Source organism: Cryptomeria japonica, chromosome 2, assembly GCF_030272615.1.
Source record: "Cryptomeria japonica chromosome 2, Sugi_1.0, whole genome shotgun sequence".
NCBI lineage: Eukaryota > Viridiplantae > Streptophyta > Pinopsida > Cupressales > Cupressaceae > Cryptomeria > Cryptomeria japonica.
Genome location: NC_081406.1, coordinates 456014668 through 456037454, shown reverse-complemented (window position 1 = coordinate 456037454; position 22787 = coordinate 456014668). Strand labels below are relative to the sequence as shown.

Genomic DNA, 22787 nt, shown 5'->3' with positions numbered 1-22787 from the left:
ACACAACTTCATTTATGAGAAGTTGGTAGCAAGGCGTGGGATTCAGACACAGGAGTTTGAGGGAATGCATGTTAGAGTAGCTGATGGTTATGCCCTCACTTGTAACAAAATGATCTTCGATCTCCCTATGCGCTTGAGCGATTATGAATTTAAGGCTGATTTTTATGTAGTCAATATGGGAGACATGGATGTGGTGCTTGGCATGACATGGATTCATGCTATTGAGGAGCCTACACTTAATGTGAAACATATGGAGTTACGATTTGAAGCAAATGGGAGGAAACATGTGCTCAAGGCAATAACAGACACAAGCTTGCAGATGATCTCTTCCAGGAGGATGGAGAGATTAATTTGCCATGATCAGGTGGAGTGGGCAGCAAAATGTAGAATAATGCCTACAGAGTTGGAGCAGCAAAGGGTTGATTATCCACCCGATATACAGGACTTGTTGACTAAACACCCCAAGGTGTTTAGTGCTATTCTACCAGATAGACCCCCCGACAGGGGTATTGAGCATATTATTGAGCTCGAGGAGGGTACCAAACCCATCATGATTACATCTTACAGGCATCCAAAGAAAATGAAGCATGGAATTGAACAAACAATTAAGGAGTTGTTGGACATGGGCCACATTCGTCCAAGTAAGTCTCCTTTTGCTTCATCAGTGGTGTTGGTAAAGAAAAAAGATGGCACTCTTTGAATGTGCATAGACTACCAGGATTTGAATAAGAGGACCATCAAGAACTGATACCCCATTCCACGCATCGATGAGTTGATCGATGAGTTACATGGTGCTTGCTTCTTCTCGAAGACTGATTTAAGGTCAGGATATTATCAGATTCGGGTGAGAGAGAAGGACATAGAGAAGACAACTTTTTAGTGTCACTGTGGACATTTTGATTTCCTGGTTATGCCTTTTGGCTTAACCAATGCGCCAACGACATTTCAGTCCACTATGAACCGGGTATTCCAGCATCAGCTGAGGAGATATGTCCTTGTATTTTTCAATGACATCTTGGTATATAGTAGGACATGGAAGGAACACCTAGCACATTTGGATGCAGTGTTGGGTATTTTAGAGAGGGAGTCCTTGTATGCCAAGGAGTCCAAGTGTGCATTGGGTTTGATAGAGCTATTATATCTTGGGCACATCATCAGTGCAGAGGGGGTGCGGATGGATCCAGATAAAGTCTGGGCTATTATGGACTGGCCTACTCCAGAGAATCTTACGCAGCTCAGAGGCTTCATGGGTTTATGTGGTTTTTATAGGCGCTTCGTCAAGGGTTTTCTCAACAAGAAGCACCTTTAACAGACTTGACAAAGAAGGGGAGTTTCGTTTGGACCGATCAGGCACAACAGTGTTTTGAGAAGTTCAAACAATTGATGACCACATGTCCAGTATTGGTTGTACCAGATTTCTCTAGGCCATTTGAGCTTCAGTGCAACGCATCCGGTGAGGGAATTGGTACAGTCTTCATGCAAGATAAGCACCCCATTGCCTTTGAGAGAAGGAAATTGAGGGGGCCTGAGCGGACCTACAGTATATATGACAAGGAGATGTTGGCCATAATGCACGCATTGGCCAAGTTCAGGCAGTACTTGATGGGCTCTAAATTTAGCATCAACACGGACCACAATAGCTTGAAACATTTCCTTGGGCAACGTGATTTGAATGATCGCCGACAGAAGTGGGTTAGTAAGCTGTAGGTGTATGACTTTGACATCACCTATGTCAAAGGAAAGAATAATATTGTTGCTGATGCATTATCTCGTAGGCCACATTTGAGCACTATTATTGAGATTACAAAGGATTGGAGGCATTTGATTTCAATAGAGTATGCTAAGGACTTGTGAGCCTCTAGCATAATGGACGGTACAGTGTAGGACAACAGGTACTCCATTGTAAATGATCTCATCATTTACAAAGGGAGGGTATTTCTTGTACCAGGATCAGAGATCAAGAACAGGATTCTGAGGGCCTTGCATGATTCTCCCATGGCAGAACATCTCGGTTATTATAGGACATATAGGCAGATCAGGGAGCATTTTACCTAGAAGGGGCTCAAATCCGATGTTCTTCAATATGTTAGAGAGTGTCTATTTGTCTACAGAACAAACAGGAACATACATATCTAGCAGGACTTCTCTAGCCACTTCCCATTCTTGATAGGAAGTGGGAATGTTTATCGATGGACTTCATTACTGGATTGCGTAGAATCCACAACAAAGATTGTATTTATGTGGTTGTTGATCGGCTTACAAAGTTTACCTATTTCTTTGCAATCTCAGTTACTTATTCAGTAGTTTAGGTTGCAGATCTTTTCTTCTAGGAGGTTTTCAAACTTCATGGGTTACCTCGGACTATAGTCAGTGACAAGGACAATAGATTCATGAGTAATTTTTGGCAGGAGCTGTTCAAATTTAGTGGTACCGACCTCACCCCTAGTACGAGCTACCACCCACAAACTGATGGTCAGATAGAGAGTGTAAACAAATGGGTGGAAGGTTACCTCCAGAATTATATAGCCAGACAACAATGGGCATGGGTGAAGTGGTTGCATTTATGTGAGTATTGTTATAATACTACTCATCACATGTCCATCCAGATGACACCATACATGGCTTTGTATGGGTATGATGCACTCAACTTTCTGAACTTGATGTTGAGTGACAATAGAGTGCCGAGTGTCAGGGATCTTCTTCAGGAGAGTCAAGACATGTGAGATCACTAAAGGAGAATATACAAAAGGCACAAAACCAGCAAAGACAATATGCAAATCAGAAGAGAGTTGAGCGATCATTTGATGTAAGTGATATGGTGTACTTGATGTTGTAGCCATACAGGCAATCCACCCTTAACAAGAGTGGTGCAGAGAAGCTCAAGCCGCATTATTCTGGGCCATTCAGGATTGTCAGGCATGTTGTAGAGGTGGCCTATGACCTAGAGCTGCCAACAGATGCAAAGGTGCAGAATGTTTTCCATGTGTCATGCCTCAAAAAGGCAATAGGACAATATGTTAATCCATCCATAGTGCTACCTCCTCTTGATGATGAGGGGAAGTTGATATTAGTACCTGAGGCCATCATTGATTCCAGGGAGCAAAAATTGAGAAGCACGGACATCAGGGAATATTTGGTTAAGTGAAGAAATTTGCAGGTTGAGGATGCTACGTGGGAAAGAGATGATATCTTGTAGCATCCTGAGTTGAGATTGCTTCCGGACAAGCAATTTGAGCAAGGGTGGACTGTGATGTCCCCTCCTAATTAGTCATCAGTGTCAGGTAGATTAACCTATAATTTTGACCCTCGTAGGCTAATGAGTGTGGACAGAGAGTCTCGTTCAGTTGGTATCTACTCCAGGATTCAGTATGCTTTGGTTTGGCATCATTTGGGCTTCATTTGCTATAGTTACTATTTATAGTAAATCGAAGTTGATCGACAAGGACCTTTCCTTTTTTAGAAAGAGCATATGGTCACATGGGGAAAAGCAGGATGGACTCCCGTTTCAAACGACATATCAAAATGTTAAGTATTTTGGGAGTTATTGATATTTTAGTGGCCAAATTAATAATAAATCATTAAATGGCTTATTATAAAGTTATAATTTAACTTTATAATTTCACTTAAAGTTGAGGGTCAAGTCATCATTGGAAGGGGCCAATTATTCAATTAATTTATGGAAGCCTAAGATAAGGTATTGTTGGTTGAAAATTTTGTACACCTGGGGGATGTGCAAAATTGTGGTTTCAGACACAATGTGTGAGTATGATACTCTCCTAATTTAGGGAAGGGTCCCCCTATCTACAAACTAAACTAATCTAATATGGATGGGACAACAGTCTTTCTTTTTCTTTCAAGAAAAACTCTACTCTTTTCTCTTCATAGAAAAGTAATAGCAATTGGAAATAAATAACAACAAATACAAAAATGAGACTTTTTTGTAGGATTTTTGGAACATAAAGGGAAGCAAAGTTTCCATGAAGGTAGAAAGACCTCTGTCACTTCCCTGGGACGGGAAAACAGAAATGAAAGCACAAAGTCTTCAACGCTTCTACTGTCCTATCAACCTTTGTAGACGATTTTCTGGTAACTAAGCACAATATGTAGCGGCTCAAAGTCTAACCACATGATGCACCTCTTATGCACAAACATAGAAAATAAAAGTAGCACAAAGTCTACAAGTTACCCCTTTGCTTGAGCTTCCTACAATAGTTTCAGATGTGACAAGCAACTCAAAGTCTGCAGTATCAAATCTTAAAACCAATCTAAAATTCCAAATACAATAAGCAGCTCAAAGTCTGCAAGATTGAGCTTGAATCCCTCTTGTATAACACCTCAAAACTCACAATCAATCACTAGAAAATGTCGTCACATAACACCTTGAATCAATACAAAGTTTGAAAGCAATTTGCCTCTTTTAATTGACTGCAATCTGATTTACAACTAAGCTCAAAGTCTTAGAGTGTACATACAAACTGGCAAAGTTTTGTTGCATTGCCAAAAGATCAAAATTACAATAGATCCCCTCAAGTATTTATAGGAGAGGAACCTTGAGAAAAAGGTGGGAGGATCCTAACTAGCTTGAGAAATTCTCTCAACCACCATGACTTATTCCAACTATAGTCCTAATTGAACTCAACTTGTAGTTGCTTTATATGTAATTACATTTTTTAAAAATGCAAGTAAAGTGATACTTGCAATTACAAATTTGACATTACATGTAATTTGTCAAAACAAAATTACAAATGCATAATTAATCTAAGTGTCAAAAGACACGACTCCAACTGCATCATCCTTTGTCTGTGATGATTTTCATGCTGCTTGAAGTATTCTGGATTGCTGAAGACATCTTGAACTGGAACGGGAATTTGCATCCGTAATGATCTTTGTGTCCTTGGCCAATTAACTTCAACCTTTCACATGCTTTGAGTAGTACTGGCTTTTTAGGAGGGAAGTTCTTTGCAATGCTGAAGTAAGAAACCTATCTCTGTCTTGAAAGCATTCTATGCTCTCAACCATGAATTGTTGTTGTATCTCTTTTTTGTATCATCCTCCAATCTTGGAATTTGCTTGCCAAATAAGGCCCACGCCTTAATTCATTGATTTGGTAGGTCGTGTGTGCAAACAAGACTGACATGGGAAGGGATAAATTGATGCAAAAATGGGCTCACAAGTGAATTTTGGGTTCTGGAAACTGCATTACATATGTGGGGAAAACAAGAGCATTAACTTGCAATTGTGGATAACAAACATGCAGCTTCATATGTGTAAAGGGTAACTACAAGTTTGCACTTGTAATTGGACCTTAAAGACTCATTTTCAAGTGTTTTTGAGTGCATTTTGGACCAATTTTGGGTTTTAGAAGGCTGACTGCAAGTAAAGACACAATTGCAATCATGTTTTAAAATTTCGACTGCAAGTAGACTTTAAATGGGAAAAATGAATGAAGGTGTGAAATGAGTGGATGAAATGGGGTTTTGACATGAGGGGATGATGAAGGAATGATATCGACTGGTAATGGCAAACTTGGAAAATGGGAAAAACTCTTGTTTGTAATCAGATTTATAAAATCCGAGATCTTGCTTGATCAAATGCCCTTTGCAAAGAAATGAAAGGAAGAACCAACTCTTTAAATAGAGAGCAAAACTAAAACATTGAAAACCCTTGCCACATCCCAACAAAACTCAGATTCAAACTCCTTGCACAGAAAACAGCATGGAAGGAGGAAGAAAAATGCCTTCAATCATATTGCAAATCCACGGGGATGAAGAACGAAAAATGCCTTGCAATGGAGGATCAAAATGCAACAACACGTGTTTGAAAAAATGTCTATAATGGGCAAAAACGTGGCTACAAATCAGTAAAAACACCTCCCAAATAGCAAGGAAACGTGGCCTATAAACCAACAAATGAGGAACAAAACGTCCCACCTCCTTCATTCAATGCATTCCTCCATGAAAATTGGATTCAAACCATGAAAATGGGTTTTTTGGGAGCAAAAATGCATTTCGGGTTCTTGAGCTGCAAATACAAGTAGCAAAATGCACTTGGAAGTTGTAATCGGGTTTTAGAAACCCCTCTACAAGTTTTAAATATTTCACTTTTTTCACTTCAAAGGAAAATTCAGGTTTTAGAGGAAGAAAAGCAAAAGGAAACAACAAAACAACTGGTAATAGGGAAATAAAATCCCCATTACAAGTTTTTGAAAAAAAAACACAACTTAAAAGAAATAAAAACTTAAAAACTTGTAATAAGGAAAAAAATTCCCATTACAAGTAAAAATAAAACATAAAAGACTTAAAAAACTCAAAGACATGTAATAGGGAAATAAAATCCCTATTACAACTAAAAGCAACACATAAAAACTTGTAATAGGGAAATAAAATCCTTATTACAACTTAAAATTACTTAACTAGGAACTTTTAAAAGAAAATACAAGTTCTTTTTAAACTTATAATTTTAAATTCACTTGCAATTTGTCCAAAAAGTTCCTACAATGACTTAAAAGAAATAAAAAGCAAGGGGAAATAAAAAGTAAGTTACAAGTGACAAGTCTTAAATAAAGTGCACTTGTAATTGTTTTAAAATTTCCCTACAACACTAAAACAAGAGAAAAATAAAACTTGCAATCAAAGGAAAATTTCCCACGTGCAGTTAGGAAGAAAAAACCCGAAATTGAAGAAAAAACATAGCAAACAAACTCGAAATGATATAAAATTTGAAATGTGAATCGAGGATGGACCGAAGATTAGTCTAGTTCACCAAGGAGCAAAAATTTTGCCTCAAGAAGCATGCCTTAAAAGTAAAATCTTCAACCTGCAGTGACTGCTCTGAAACCCGAAATTGCACAAAAAGCTAAGAAAAAGAAGACCGAAACTCACCAAAACTTGGACAATGATAGCAAAGACACCCCCCAATGATTTGACACTAACAAATGTGATTTTTGATCCTCGTAAAACATGCCTTGGAGACAAAAATGACGCATTTAAACCAAAAATTTGTAGGGGTTGTCACATTTTTGAATTTTCAAAAATGAGGACAACAGGTATTTATTAAAGTATTGGATTTAATGAAATGTTATTTCATTTAAATGTTTTTAAATGCCTTTTTGGAGAAGTTCGAACTTCTCTTGGAGACTATATAAGCCTGGGAATGAGAAGTTTGATTCATTATGTTTGATGATTATTTCTCTTGAATATTGTGAGCTTTGGAGTTTGTGGAGAGACAAGGGTTTCCTGCAGATTTTCAGAGATTTAGACATTGGAGAACGTGCACTCTTCATTGTCGGAGCTGCCTGAGGTTGTGAAATACTTTACAAGATTGGCTTCACCCAGAAGTCATCATTGTGCAGATTGGAGACATTCATAGACTTTATCATCTCTTCTTGGATTAGAATATTAGAGCGTTTGAATGTTGTGATTAAGGAGGACTCTTGGCTTCCTCTCAGGATTGTACAGCTTGCCTTTCAAACCCCATAGCTGCACCAAAGGGGTGGTTAGCATAAAGGTGCGATTTTCATTGTGGAGGCTTTTAAAAATTCTGAGAGATTGAGGAAGGAGGCTACCAGCAGCATAGAAGACTCGGACATCAAGAGCAAAGTGGTAGTCCATTCCATTGTGAGAGAAATCGATCCAAGAGGGGTTGCTTTTTACCAGGAAAAAAGAAAAGAATTCAGGACTTCAAAAATCGGGTATTCATGTGTATACAAAGCCTACAACAATTAATGATGGATATAATTAATGATTCCTGCCATTGATGTTTTCAATATCAGCTTAGTGTCAATTTCCAGAAATTTCTTATGTTATTATTCACATTGCTTTTTATGAGAAAAAACCCCCCAAAAAATAAGAAATACAATAAAAACCCAAAAATAGACAGTTTTCAGTGGTTAGAACTAGCTGGGGTTCTTATACTGGAAGCTTTAGCCCATGCCTAGTAACTTCCCAACTACTACTTTCAACCACTTTATCAACTACCGGCAACTGTTTTACATCAATTTTGCAACTCAGGTAGTTGAGGAATAATTGACCTGTGTCCCTTTGTTTTAAATGCATTAATGGAGACCCACAGGTAGATATTCTACAATAAAACAATTCAATTTTTACAAACAAACTGATTCTCTGTTGTTCCTAGCTGTGCATTTCTATTGCTGGATAATTTTGCAGCATTCTGGGTGTCTGCCATTGTCTCCAAAGACTTGAAACAACATTGCTTTGATTCCTCTGGGTTGCGACTGCACCTTTCAACGTGTTGTCAGTGGCACGTCCTTCATTGGTTTTGTTCTGCGCTCGGCCCTGCAGTATGTTCTTCATTAGCACTCGTAAAAGTCATTCACTCTCCTGCAAATGATCCCCCCTTTATGGCTTCCTCAATGATCAGTCATCCCTTATCATATCTACGAGGAAATCTTTTATCAATGTCCCTCTGTGAAAATGAAATTTTTTTATAATCAACGTTTATAATTTTCAAAATATGCACACTAACGTTTCAAGGTCCACTCCCTTCCCCATACATCATGATCTCTGGATGACTTTGTTTTGGAAACATTCAAACTTCATTTGTTCAAAACTTGCACTTTACTCCTTGTCAACATGAACACATTTTCGGTGTTTGAAAGGCAAGAATACAAAAACGTCTTGTTCTTAAACTTCATTAACTCTATTCGCACTCACGCCAACTGAACTTTTCCTTTTCGGTATAAATTTCGACACTTTAGGAGACTCAAACTAAAATCATGGCATTGGCAAGACATACAACTTTGTAAAAAAAAATGTCGAACTTTATTATTTTTATTTGCCTTTACCATTATATTGGCAATGCTTAGGGGCATTCATCAGTCATTTTGAAAGTGATAACAAAAAGGTCTCGACCCCTTTTTTTTGTTTTTTATTCTTTTCACAAAGGAGCTTGTGGAAATCTTTGGCAATTGCAAGGCTCATAGGGCAAAATGAGAGGGGTTTAAAAACAACTTGAACTTTTTAAATCAACTCCCCTATTTGGTATTTTGTTCGGCAATTTGAGGCATATATAAAAAAAGGCTCTTTGTGCTTCAAAACATACAAATTTGCACTCAAAACCCGACCCCCTCCATTGTATTCACCAAACTTTGGCGCCTTGGGTATATTTCAGGATTATTCTTAGCAAATACAAGGCAAAATGGAAAAAAAAACTTCATTTACGTGACCCTCTCCGTCTGAATCCACCTTCGGTATTTTGTGCAAGGTATTCTTCGGTATTTGTATCAGTGAATGGAGATGCGATAGATGTAATTCATAAAAACCGCGCTATGCCCCTCTCAGGATTTTCTCAGTAGATTTGGGGGTTCTGAGAAAAGTGACTTCACCAAACTCCGCCCTTATGTGATTTGCGATTTTAGGGGCTTGGAACAATTTCGAGATTTTTATGGCAAAATGAAGATGATGGGAGGACGCGATTCAGAAGAAAATAGAACGTACTATTCGCTTTGATTCTGGATGGATTTGGACACTCGCAAGTGGTAATCGTTAGAAGAAAAAATGACCTCGACCTCCTTATGCTTTGTGTGGTATTATGCTCTGGATTTCTCTTGGTGTATTCGAGGAGAAAAGAAGAGTCGGGTTTGGGCAACAAAAGGCTTGACTTCATCTTGCAAGGCCTTCTCTTTCCCTTATGGGCAGACGAGACTAACGGAGGGGGTCCCTATCACAAAGACGAGGATGTGTGTGCAGCGCATAACATGTATATTTTTATTTTTTATTTTTCTCATTTTTCATTCAATGTTATTATGCTAATATTTTATAATAATATAATTTTATAATTATGTTTTAAATTTTTAATATTAAAATTAAATACTAAATGTTGTATGCAAACTCACCATGTTGCAAGTTCTTCAGCTGGGCAAGATTGGAGCCCATAAATGCAAAGGATTTACTTTATATACACTCCGACCCTTATCTCTTGTTACATAAGAAACTTGAATATAATGAGGGTATGAGAAAGAATTGGGATCTAACCCTTGAGTGTGCTGATTTAGATGCTACAGCTGCACAGCTTGCCAAAGTCTCTATTGATGAGGCAGATTTTGCAATTGCAAAACTAGTGGGAGTGGCAATCCAAATGATTCTGGCTCAAATGAAAATGAACCAAATTTTGATGTTAACCTTGATACAATACATATGGACTATTAATCCATGGGATATATATATATATATATATATATATATATATATATATATATATATATATATATATATATATTCTTGTACTCGTATCCAAGGAAAAAATCGACATACTAAGTTTCATACCCGTACCTGCATCCATGCCTGAAACAACAACTTAGGTCACAGACACATAGGCAAATATCATGGCTGCATTATCATCAAAAACCTATCTTAGATACTGTTGTGACATATTCACACATCGCCCCATTGCAAAGGGGGACCCCTACATTTTGCTTTCTGGGGTTTGTTTTTCTAGGTCTTTTAGGGTTTTGTCTATTAGCCTTTGCATGCTGAGTGTTGCCAGGGGGATCACTCAGATGGTAGGCTCTGCTTGAGCCAAGGTGAGTCAGCAGGTGCTCCAGGTTAGGGTTTCTTTGAAAGTCTCCCTTAGGCCTAGTTTTGCTCTTGTTGCTAATTGTGTCTTGTTTGAGTTTGAAGAGGTCAATGAAGCTTGGTGAGTGAATATCCTCTTTGAAGGTCTGAGTTAGGTCAAGTTGGTGAGTGATGAAGTCTGGAATGTCATCCTGATCTTCAAATGCCCTGAAATTTGGCTAAGTCTGGAATGTCATCCTGATCCTAAAATTTGACTAAGTCTGGAAAATTGAAGAATCCTCCAAAAACTAGATTTTGCATTATAGCTCCTGGAGGTCCGAAACCACTATCAAACATCCTGCAGTATATATGGAATATAACTTAAAGTATAAGAAAGAAGAAAGATACAAGGAAATGTCACTTATACTTAAATGTTATATTCCATATATGAATCCTGACGGAGAGACCAAAATGTCAAATTTTGCTCCTGACCCTTCCAAAGGGTCCAAAGTGAATTTCAATTTCGCTCCTGACCCTTCTAGAGGGTCCAGAGCGAATTCCTCTATAGGACATTCTACTTTGATCCAAACTTAGAACTACGTCATTCCCAGGAATTATTGAGGGAAAAACACTTATTTGGAGTGAAGAAATGTGAGAGATGAAGTCAAGATTTGAGCCTAAAAGAAATTTCGCTCCTGACCCTTCCAAAGGGTCCAGAGCGAAATTCTTAGAAGACACCTTTTTCCCTCCTTGTTTGCACTGAAAGCCTTGTTCCTTGGTCATGGTGGGGGTAGATGGATATGTTCTTGCTTTAGGGAGTGACTAAAAGTGAAGGATTTTAGCCTAAAATAGAAATTTCGCTCCTGACCCTTCCAAAGGGTCCAGAGCGAAATTCTTCATAAGCCTCATTTGCTTCCTTGCTTAGACTACCAACCTTGTTCCTTGGGCGTATTTGGAAGGGAAATGATGTGTCTTTGCCTTTCCAAGTGATAGAATGTGAAGGAGTGAAGGATTTTTGACCAAGACAAGAATTTCGCTCTTGACCCTTTCAAAGGGTCTAGAGCGAAATTCATATTTCCTCTATTTTGCTCTTTAACTTGACCAAGTTTGGAACTTCTAAGGCATGGTTAAGGAGACTTGGATGCATATTTACCTTGGAGAGGAGGTTTGAGGCGATGAAATGGTGGAAATCAACCTGGAAGGAGAATTTTGTTCCTGACCCTTCCAAAGGGTCCAGAGCGAAATCCTCCATTTGACCTTCTTTTTTGCCTTAAGACCTAGGTTAGCCTTGTCTGGAGCTAGTTTGATAGTGAATTGCCTTGGTTAGGGTGGAAGGATGTTGAATTGATCACATTTGAGGAAGAATGGGATGAATGAAGTAGAAAATCAAGCCAAGAAGGAGAATTTCTCTCCTAACCCTTCCAAAGGGTCCAGAGCAAAAATCCCCATAGACCTCATTTTCTTCCTTGTTTTGGCCAAGTTCTTAGTTTCTAAGGCATGTTGGAAGGTGGACTGACATTTTTTTGCCTTAGGGAGTGACTCAAAGTGAAAATGTGAAGGATTTTAGCCTAAAACATGAATTTCGCTCCTGACCCTTCCAAAGGGTCCAAAGCGAAATTCTTGTGAACTCCTATTTTCATCTTGGATGAGGTCGAGACATTGATTCCTATGGCGAGGATGCAAGTAGAGTGATGTATATTTGCCTTGCAAGGAAGATTGGAGTTGAAAAGATCAAGAGTCAAGCCTAGAATGTGGATTTCGCTCTTGACCCTTCCAAAGGGTCCAGAGCGAAATTCCACAAAATCACTCTTTTCCCCTAGTTTTGTGCCAAGTCAAGTGTGGGTTAGGGTAAGTTAAGATGGGATGTGTCTTTAGGCATGACTGACTTGTTGGTGATCTTCAAACTTGAAGGAATTGAGCAAAAACTAGGATTTCGCTCCTGACCCTTCCAAAGGGTCCAGAGCGAAATTCTTAAGAACACCTATTTCCCCTTCAAAACAAGTCAATTTCTTGGTTTTTATGGCCTGGATAGGAATAGATTGATATGGTCCTTGCCCTTTTGAGGTGAATTGAAGTGGAAAAATGATGAAATAAGCTCAAGAAGGCGAATTTCACTCCTGACCCTTCCAAAGGTTCCAGAGCGAAATTCCTAAAATCCCTCTTTTCCTTCCATTTTTGTGTCTAACCAAGTGTGGATCAAGGTGAAATGAGCTTGGAAATGCCCCTAGGATTGCCCTTGAATGGATTGTTGCCTCCAAAAATGAAGATTCTAAGCTTGGACAAGGGTTTCGCTCCTGACCCTTCCAAAGGGTCTAGGGTGAAATCCCTTATAGGTCCTGTCCATGGCCATGTTTTTTACCGAAATTCTCCTTTTAGCCATTTTTGAGGCCAAGTAAATGTTGTCAAGCAAGTTGAGAGATAGATCCAGAGGTGAGAAGCAAGTTAGAACAAAGTGAGAAGAGTGGAGCCAAGTAAGAGAAATCAACCTAAAAGAAGAATTTCGCTCCTAACCCTTCCAAAGGGTCTAGAGCGAAATTCCTCAAAGCACCTATTTTCTCCTTGTGTGAAGCCAAAACGTTGATTCCTATGGAATGCTTGAAGGAGGGGTGAGGTATTCTTGTCTTTTGAAGTAAATTAGAATGAAGAAAATGAAGGATCAAGTCAAAATCAAGAATTTTGCTCCTGACCCTTCCAAAGGGTCCAGAGCGAAATTCTCAATTTCACCTAGTTTGCTCATGATGAAGGTCAAGTTGTGGATTCCTAGCCTTTGGTGAGGAGAAGGATAGCGTATGCTTGCCTTGGAAGGCATTTTGGAGTAGAGACATGATGGAATTTGTCCTAAAATGCAAATTTCGCTCCTGACCCTTCCAAAGGGTCTAGAGCGAAATTCTCAATTTCACCTAGTTTGCTCATGATGAAGGTCAAGTTGTGGATTCCTAGCCTTTGGTGAGGAGAAGGATAGCGTATGCTTGCCTTGGAAGGCATTTTGGAGTAGAGACATGATGGAATTTGTCCTAAAATGCAAATTTTGCTCCTGACCCTTCCAAAGGGTCCAAAGCGAAATCCTAAAAAACTCCATTTTGCTCCAATTTTACCTCAAACTTGGTATTGGTTGAGATTATAGGAATCCTTAGGGATGCATCTAAGCAAGTGTGGTCACAAAGTGAGAAGAATTTAGGCCAGGAATGTAGATATCGCTCCAGACCCTTCCAAAGGGTCCAGAGCGAAATTCTTATAGGGCCTGTCCTTGGGGAGAATCTTGAGCAAACTTCATTTTAATATCTTCTTGTTGGCTATGTTAGAATGAATTCATTATGTGTCCTTAATCACCTTTTGGTTTGTTTTGCAGATGGAAGAAGACCAGGCCAAGGCAAGGATGACCTCATCCAGTCCATCATCATCAAGGACGTTCCACATGCAAAAGGGGAGGACTCAAGATGCTTTGAAGCGTTGGAAGACTAGGGGTGTTCAAGGAGTTCAAGTTAGCCTCAAGACCTCATTCTACCACAAGATGACAAAGAAAGGCTTTGTCAGCACTTCAGGGCGAGATGTGCTACTGGAGAAGGAAGACTTGACAATAGGGAAGCCTGGTCAAGCAAAGGAAGTACATCATTCATCATATCAAAGACAGAGGAGGATCAACCAAGTCACAAGCATTAGGCAAGGTGGCATCCCAGTCATCATTCCTCCGGTCGGATTGGTCCACATCAGCAGGACCAGATTCAATGTATCTAATCTATTAGAGGCGGCACAAACTTCGATGTACCTACCCATACTTCCTATTGGTCCTCGCTCCAGGAATGTAATTTTCTAATTGGCTAAGAAAGTTTGTTGTAGCAAACCCTAATTAGGGTTTCTATCTTGTAATCCTAGCCATTGGTTCTAACTCAATCAAAGCCATCTGTTTGTAAAGGGTTCTATATATAAAGCCCTAGCTCCTCATTTGTAAAGGTTAATAGTTAATAGTGGGTGAATAGTTAGAAATAGTGAATAGTCAGCTGATAGAATAGCAATTAGAGTAGATTAGGAGGACAAGGCAAGAAATTGTTGCCATTGATTGTAAATAAACTCCATTTTCATTGAAGTTATGGTGAAGTGTGTTGTTTCTTTGCAATATGCATGGTCTCTTGTTGAATCTTCATTTTAGATGATAGATAATTAAATTGAATGAAAGAAGTTATTGAATGCACTCGCATGGAACCCACCTAGTCCAAACCACTAGCCTTTTGCTGACTGTAAGAGCGCCTTGCGTGGTCAACTGGCATAGAACGAGCTTAATCCCGAGTCATAGCACCTCTGTTGTTCACGCATTATCTTGAATGGTGATCAGTATCTGATGGTGTACGATTTGGACATATTTGAAACATCCCTTAGAAGATCGCACTAAGTTGGTGTTGAATTGTTCAACCTGATGGTGAGACCCAACCCAGTAGGATTCTACCTAGTCATTCATCCATCTTCTCGCATTCTAGGTTTTAGAGTAGACTTCCTGAACCTTGTATCTTTTGCTATTTCTTTATCTTCCAGTTAGTAAATAGGACTTGTGATTCCAGCAAATCAAACGTTCAGGTCGTCAAAAGTAAGTCCCCTTGTGATTCCAGCAAAATCACATTGTACCGCAACGAGCTTATCCACACGTAGAGAACCTACATATCGGAACCTTGGAGTTATTCTGACTGATCCTTCGGTGAGATCTTCAGCAGTCAGGAAACTTTGTTCAAGAGAGGATAAGGTACCTTTAGGTATTTTATTCTGTGTTTGGTCGTGTACAAAAGACACATCAACAAATACCTATGCAAGACTTGCCATACAGTTATAGTTGTTGGGTTGCTTAATGCAATCTCTTATGGGCCATAGTTATACTTTTGATATTTTGTTTAAATCCCATGGATTAATAGTCCATGCGTATTGTATACTTGAGGCTCAAGAACTTGACAATATTTATATTTATAAAAATATTGTTTCTTTCAACTCATCTTCATTTGTATTCATTTGATTGATGCATACTTGTATATGTGGTCAAAGTAGCTTCTATTTGATTCTTTTACTATGCCTTTATAGTTGGTTTATTAATAAAGGTTTATATCCTTTAAAAGTTCTATATTCATGGTTTTTTTAATTTGCTATCTCTTAGCTGAGTTAAGTGACAAGTTTAAGTCTGAGTCAAAAATCAGCTTGTTGAGTCCAAACCTTGTAAATATGATTCAAACAACTTGCAAATGGGTTAAAGTATAATCATTAACTCGTCTATAAAGTACCACATCTACACACAAATTGAATATTAAATATAAAATTGAAGTGGGGATGCTAATGATGAAGAAATGCTTAGACTCTAAAATTTGAACAAGCAGAAACAGAATAAAATGTTTCTTTTACATAGGAAGTACAATGATTAAGTTGTATTGCAAATAAACCCAACCAAATTTCCAAACAAAAATCATTAATATTCAACAAGAATAAAGTGAAACCCAAATCAAAATATCACAAATTTCATAATGTTTAATTCAACAGAAGAACTTAAACAGAAATATAGACATGAATCATTTCTTAACTACAAAATTCATTTTATACAAATCAAAATATCACAAATTTCATAATATTTAATTTGACAAGAAAACTTAAAAAAATAGACATGCAAAGCATTTCTGAACTGCAAGATTTATCCTTCCGATCATACATACTAATGAAGGCATTTGGTCTTTCATATCTATCTTTATTTTAAACATTTCTAGTTATCTATAGAAATCAGGCAATCTGAAAATAGTTAAAAGGAAAATCAACAATTACCAGTCTTGATATATAGGAAAAATAAAATCATAATTAATAACAGAAAGACGTAAAGTTCAAATCCATACCTGCAAGCCATTTGATACTGGTACTCGGAGGTCTTTGGCACCCAAAAGAAAAAGAACTGGTACTTTCACCTGCCATTTGAAGTAACAAGTGGTCACCATTGACACACAGCATTTGTAAGATTCTTGTTACATATTAAAATATTAGTGAGTTCACTGACACAACCAATAGCACATGAAATCAGATATTAGTGCTCACTGATAAATTTAAAATTGGTAACAATTTCTAATCATTAGAGTATCTAGATCACAAAAAGATCACTATCGAAGACTATAGCTATAATTCATTCAAATCTCATATTGAAACAGAACGAAGAAATTTTTCACTATCTCAACAAACATGTTGGAATTTAGAATTGGTGTTGAATTCAAAGAGAGATAGTATATGTATTAATCATTCTCCTGCAAATATCTGTAAGATAAACACATTAAATATCTTCTTCCATTTATAGCAATATCAGATCATTAACCAGAGTGGTTGTAAGACAGTGAGTTGCTCTTAAGATGCATAAAATTTGGAAGATTAAGACTTCAAATCATCCAACCCAAACTCCCCAATACACTATTATATGCACTTGGGGGCAATCTTCAACTTAACATTGCCACATCTTCCACGTATGTAATGTCCCCATTTTTAAATAGAATTAAATGGTAAATATTAATAATAAAATTAGCATTTAAAAGAATAAAAATAAAATAAAAATGAAAATATAAAAGAATATAATTAAATATAATTAAATATTTAATTAAGTTGATGGATGGACAAAAGGCATGAAATGATAAGTTGTGACTCCCAAAAATGGGGTATAAAAGGGGAGAAGAGAGCCTCATTTGAGAGGGGATAATTTGGGAATCAGAAATGCAGATCTAATTTAATAAGAAGTGCAGATCTGATTGTGAAAGGTTGTGTCCCTTTCAAAGGGCAGAAATAATGAGGAGTTGCACTCTTTCAAAGGATGCTAATGGTGAAAGGGTGTGTCTCTTGCCAAAGGGCATACATAATGAAAAGGTATGACCCCTCCCTCACATTGAGAGATATAAAGGAAAGGAATCAAAGCATCTAGGGAGAGTAACCATTGATCAGATCAAATCAGAACTGTTATGAAGTTATAGAATGTCTCCATACTCGAAAAAAGGCATATATAAGGCTGATGCATAGGATGATCTAAATACAACAAGCAGTATACAAAAAGGTGCATTTAATTATTGCAGAGCAGCGCTACCAATCCAGGCAGAGATCTTATTATATGTCAATGCAGCATTAGCATGTTAGCAAATGGATTAAAGAAATGATAAGAATTGTGTTTACATTAACAAGTATTATTAATAATCCTTGATCAGGTGCGATAATCAGCAGTAGATTAATTAGTTAAGGCAAAAGACATGATATGAGGAGTCACCACCTTGCAAGGATAGTGACTGTTTGGAAAGACATAATTTTCCATGCAAATCAAGGGTTTATATACAGCATAACAACCACTCAAAGGAAAGGTATCGAACAATGCTGGAAGAGGTGAACATAATAAAGAGATCGAATCTGCAACTATTGTTAAGATAAGACTATATTCTGTTATGAAGTTCTGTGCATATTTCTGATTATATTCTCCACATACTATTATTGATAGCAGATCGTTGTTATGATCATTCACTGCATGTATTCTCCAATCTGCTCATTTCTGACTCATAATGTGTGATCTATTATGATCATTATGATGGTATAATAATGTTAAACTAAGGGAACTTGTAACCCCTACAAGACTTATAAATTGCAAACTCCTTGCTTAATGTATGTGGGACCCTCTCTTAGGTATGCCACTCCATAGTGGATGCCTAACCCCTGCCACATGGAGCCGAGAGGGATGAAGCATCTGCTCTTGGGCTTAAGAGAGGAGGTGGTTGTGATGAGGGGGAGCGGCTATAGGACACCTCACTGGGTATGCCACTCCATGATGGATGCTTAACACCTGCCACATGGAGCCAAGAGGGATGTAGCATCTGCTCTTGGGCCTAGGGTGGAGGGTCTCTTGGACACCCTATCCAGCTAGCCTACCCTAGTGCCCTAAGAATTGGACAATAAAGAATGGCAACTAACCTACAATCTGATTTTATCTAATAAATATAATACTAATGGTAATTAATACATTATAGAATGGCATCACTCAATCTAGTTCATTAGTATATGTTTCAGTTTATAAGTATTACTTCATATGTGTTCTCTAATTTTGTGTTGCAGGAAAATAGTATACAAAGGTACTCCCATAAACTTAAGTACCTATTTTAGATTTGGGTGAATTTAGGTTAATTTAAAGTATAACTAATTAGGGGACATTACAACGTACTTGGTCATTTCCTCCCATTCACCATCAAACCTCTCTGCCCATCTCATTGTTTCTTTGCTATCAACAAAATTCTCTTCTTCATTCTCAAGTCTTTCCTTGACAATCCCATAGTCTGCTTCATGTCGCATTAGCTTTTAATATTTTTTCTTTCTTATTATTTTCAAATTTTCTTCAATGACAGATTCTACTTGGCCAAACTACACAGAAAGAGGATCATTAGATGTTCAATAAAGAATAATTCACAACTTCTCACAGAAAACAGACAAATTAATCATGGAAAGTCGCCTAAAATGCAGAACTATATAAAAAAAAATTATCCTTGAGGATTCACATATATTGTTGATCACCACAACAAAACAAAGAAAATAGTGAGAAAACAACCTGGAATATGAATGAGTGTATTCTGCTAATAGAAAATATGATGTACAATCCTCAAGTATAATGGAATCTGGTCAAAATTCATGTCAGTGACCTTGTCTACAATCCAGTCATGCAGAATCATAAGAATCTAGGACAATAGGCCTGAGTCTACGATGATTGGAGGACACTCCATTCTCATGAAAAATTAATAACACGCTTCGTTCCAAGTTTTAACATAAATCTCATGCATAATATTCATTACACATGTCTTTATTCATACTTTCATTATAAATTGTATTCAAGTAGAAATCATCTCCTACAACAATGTGCCCACTGTATAATCTGCAAATAACGGATCATCATGCAAGCATCACTAGACTATCAATGCAAAACAGCAGAAATGTTCTGACCAAAATGAACTTAAAGACCAGACGAAGGAACAATGTTATACCTAAAGTCGTAATACCAAAACTCCATAAATTATATAGGAAAACTGTGATCACCAAATTAATTTTCAAAAACACAAAAATGACTCAACTCTCTAAAATTATAGTCATAATTGAATACTGTAGTTATGTTGTGCATAATTGTTTGGTATGTGTAACATTACTTTAGTCTTTGCCTTTTCTCTTTCAAAATTGAGGTGGTTTTCTGAAGGGAGGAGGGTGTTCTCTTCTTTTTGGCATCAGAAAATGAAAGCATATGTTTCTTGACAACAAAGATCTCATTTGCACCTGTACAATTATAAAGACTTTTTCTGCACCTGCATAACATTAGAAATTCTTACCTGCAACATAGACTGTAGATGTAGTGAATCCCTTACCTGCATTGAAAAATAATGGGCTTTTATCTACACTACATAACAAGAGTAATTTTATTAACACTCTGGGATTTATCAATTGTTTGGAAATGTCAATATCATTTGTTCAAGTGTGAAGTTGTGGAATCCATACTCTAAATTATGTGTGACATAGGTTCTTGTCTTAACCAGTTCTTGAGCAGGGAAAGTTGCATTATAAATCTTAAATGACTATTTTGATACGATAATGGACCCTTAAGATCATGGTTAGCATTAGGTCAGGACCACTGATATAATCCAATATCATATGTGGATACCTAAAGAAGTTATGCAAGTCCCAAATATTAAAGTAGCTAATTGAGTCTAAGTGAAATCTAATTATATTTAGTATATATTTGCCCATTTCTCATTTTTTACACAACTACAAAGAAATAAGAAAGTTTCGCGCTCATAGCTTATGAGTTAGGGGTTGTTGATCCACCCCACCCCTGCTTAATAAAGGACCATCTAGACTATTGCCATTACCATCAGGAGTTAGCCAAGTACTCCCACTAATTCTCAATACTTCTCTTCCAAGACTTGGACTTTCCGTAGCCCCTTCATCTACTCTCCCCAAAGAAACCATCCCTTGGACTTGGTAGACAACGGACCTGTTGTGATGTATTCACACATCGCCCCATCGCAAATGGGGACCCCCACTTTTTTCTCTTTCTAGGTTAGTGGTCTTTGTTTAGTCGTTGGTTGTTGTCGAGTCTTTGCTATTAAATTTTTGTTTGTAGTTGCTTAGGAGCTGGCTAAGTCTTTCTCTTTGAGATGAACTGAGGCTTAACATTCCCTTTGCCCAGCCAAGGCATAATCTCTTCCACTTCTCCCGATCCTGTCAGTGGGTGCCCAAATCCAATCATTCCCATTTCCACCTCCCCTAACACTCTTCACTTCCATTGACCATACCTTCTAACTCACCTACCTTCCTATTCTCTATCCTCCATCCACCTTTCATACCCCATGCCTTAACCTCCTTCACATCTCTACATAGCCTACCACTTCCATGTCCCTTACCTTACATCCCATCTTCTAACCTATACTTTACCTACCTAACCCTCTCCCCATCCTAGTATACTCATCCACTACCCTTCATCTACATTTACACCTACCTTTGCCCACACCTACATCTTCTACCCTCCTATCTATATACCCCTTAGCCTACCACATCCTAACCTCCTTACCTACTTAATTATTCCCATTTCCCACCTTTATTCCTAATTACCTTCTTCCTACCCACACCTTTCCATCTTATCACCTACCCCCATCCTAGCCTACCCATATCCTATCCCTATCCTAACTTACCACCCTAGCACCCTACCCCCCTTACCCTTTTTCCTTACTACCCTACCACCCTACCCCCTTACCCTTTTTCCTTGCCCCTTATAACTCCCATTATAGCCTACATCCCCTTTACCCTTTCATTACCCCCCTAATACCTCCCGCTCCACTTTATTCCCCAACATATCCTAACTCCTTCCAACCCCTTTTACCTCCCACATCCTAAACCTCATTTCCCCCCACGTATCTCCTACTTTCATCATTTATATCCCTTATGTCCCCCTTTCCTCCAACATCCCATTCCCCCTCTTTCTCCACGTAGCAGCTAACCTTAACATTTCCTACCACTTCCCCTTCTTATTGTTAATTTTGTAACGTCGGTCGTGTTATTTCATGCTCCCGATATATACATATTAATTTGAGTACATATGCTAATATGTTAACTTGTAGTATATACGTTAACTAATGATAAATAAAACCAAAGTTAACTTATCGCGTTTGACCAACGGTTACACCGTTCATGATATTGGGTGGTAAAGCGATTCTCAAACAAGTCGCACTCCTTCCAATCGGGTAAGTAAACGGTGATTAGTTTATGTGCTGTGGTGAGAGGTACGTAGGGAAGCGATGTGTCTTCCCACGTGGGAAGACATATCTCTTCACTATGTAACCCCTCATCCACTTATATAGCATGCTTACATTGAGGAGGATGCACACACCGAAATTGATAAGTGTGGTGCATCTTTAAAACACGCTATAGCAGATAAAATACAATTTTTAGATCATATCTCCATCTCTTCTATTTTTTATCACAAAATTTTGAAAGAACTTAACATGGTATCAGAGCGAAGTTAAGGAAGATCATATTAAAATTTTGTAACGATCTCATAGACTTTCACCAGGCTCTTACTAAGACCACATTCCTATAATCCTAATGGCAACCAGAGTTAGGTTTGAAGATAGATTAGATGGAGCATCAAATTTTGTATCTCGGAAATTCAGGATCATGCTTGTTTTGAAAGAAAATAAAATTGACTCCCATGTCAAAAGTGAAATTCCTGAACCCTCTGATGATACAGAGAAAATTCAGTGGAGCAAGGACAGTGAGAAGGCCCTTAAGATACTTGTGGATTCAGTAAGAGACCACATCGTACCAATTATTTCTAAATATGAGACGGCCTTTCAGATGTTCAAAGCACTAGCTGACATTTATGAAATCAAGAACACTAGCAGGGCTCTCACCCTAAAGAATCAACTACACCATATAAAGATGAATAAAGGAGAAACAGTTACATCCTATTTCTTGAGGATCACTGAGCTTAGGGATCAACTATCCACTATTGGACATCTAGTAGACAACAAAGAACTTGCTATGATGGCCCTAAATGGACTTCCTACCTCATGGGAATCGTTCATTCAAGGAATCAATGCTCGTTCTAAATTTCCTAAGTTTGATAGATTGAAAACCGATTGCATTCAAGAGGAATCTCGGCTTGTCACAAGAGGAATAAAACAAAACAATGGTAATGAAGACATTCAAGTCCTAAACTCTAATTCCCACAAGAAAGGAAATAAGAAGAACTTTAAGAGAAAAAGGGACAAT

General features: G+C 37.9%; 1 protein-coding gene across 2 annotated transcripts in view; it reads right to left on the bottom strand.

The window, feature by feature from the left end:
• Positions 1–22787, bottom strand: part of LOC131031593 (acylamino-acid-releasing enzyme 1) — a 273309-nt gene that overhangs the window by 30277 nt on the left and 220245 nt on the right. For both annotated transcript variants that reach the window (XM_057962741.2, XM_057962743.2), the window contains one exon: positions 16367–16435. In XM_057962741.2, the coding sequence (XP_057818724.2) occupies positions 16367–16435 (69 nt within the window). The remainder of the gene's footprint in view (positions 1–16366; positions 16436–22787) is intronic.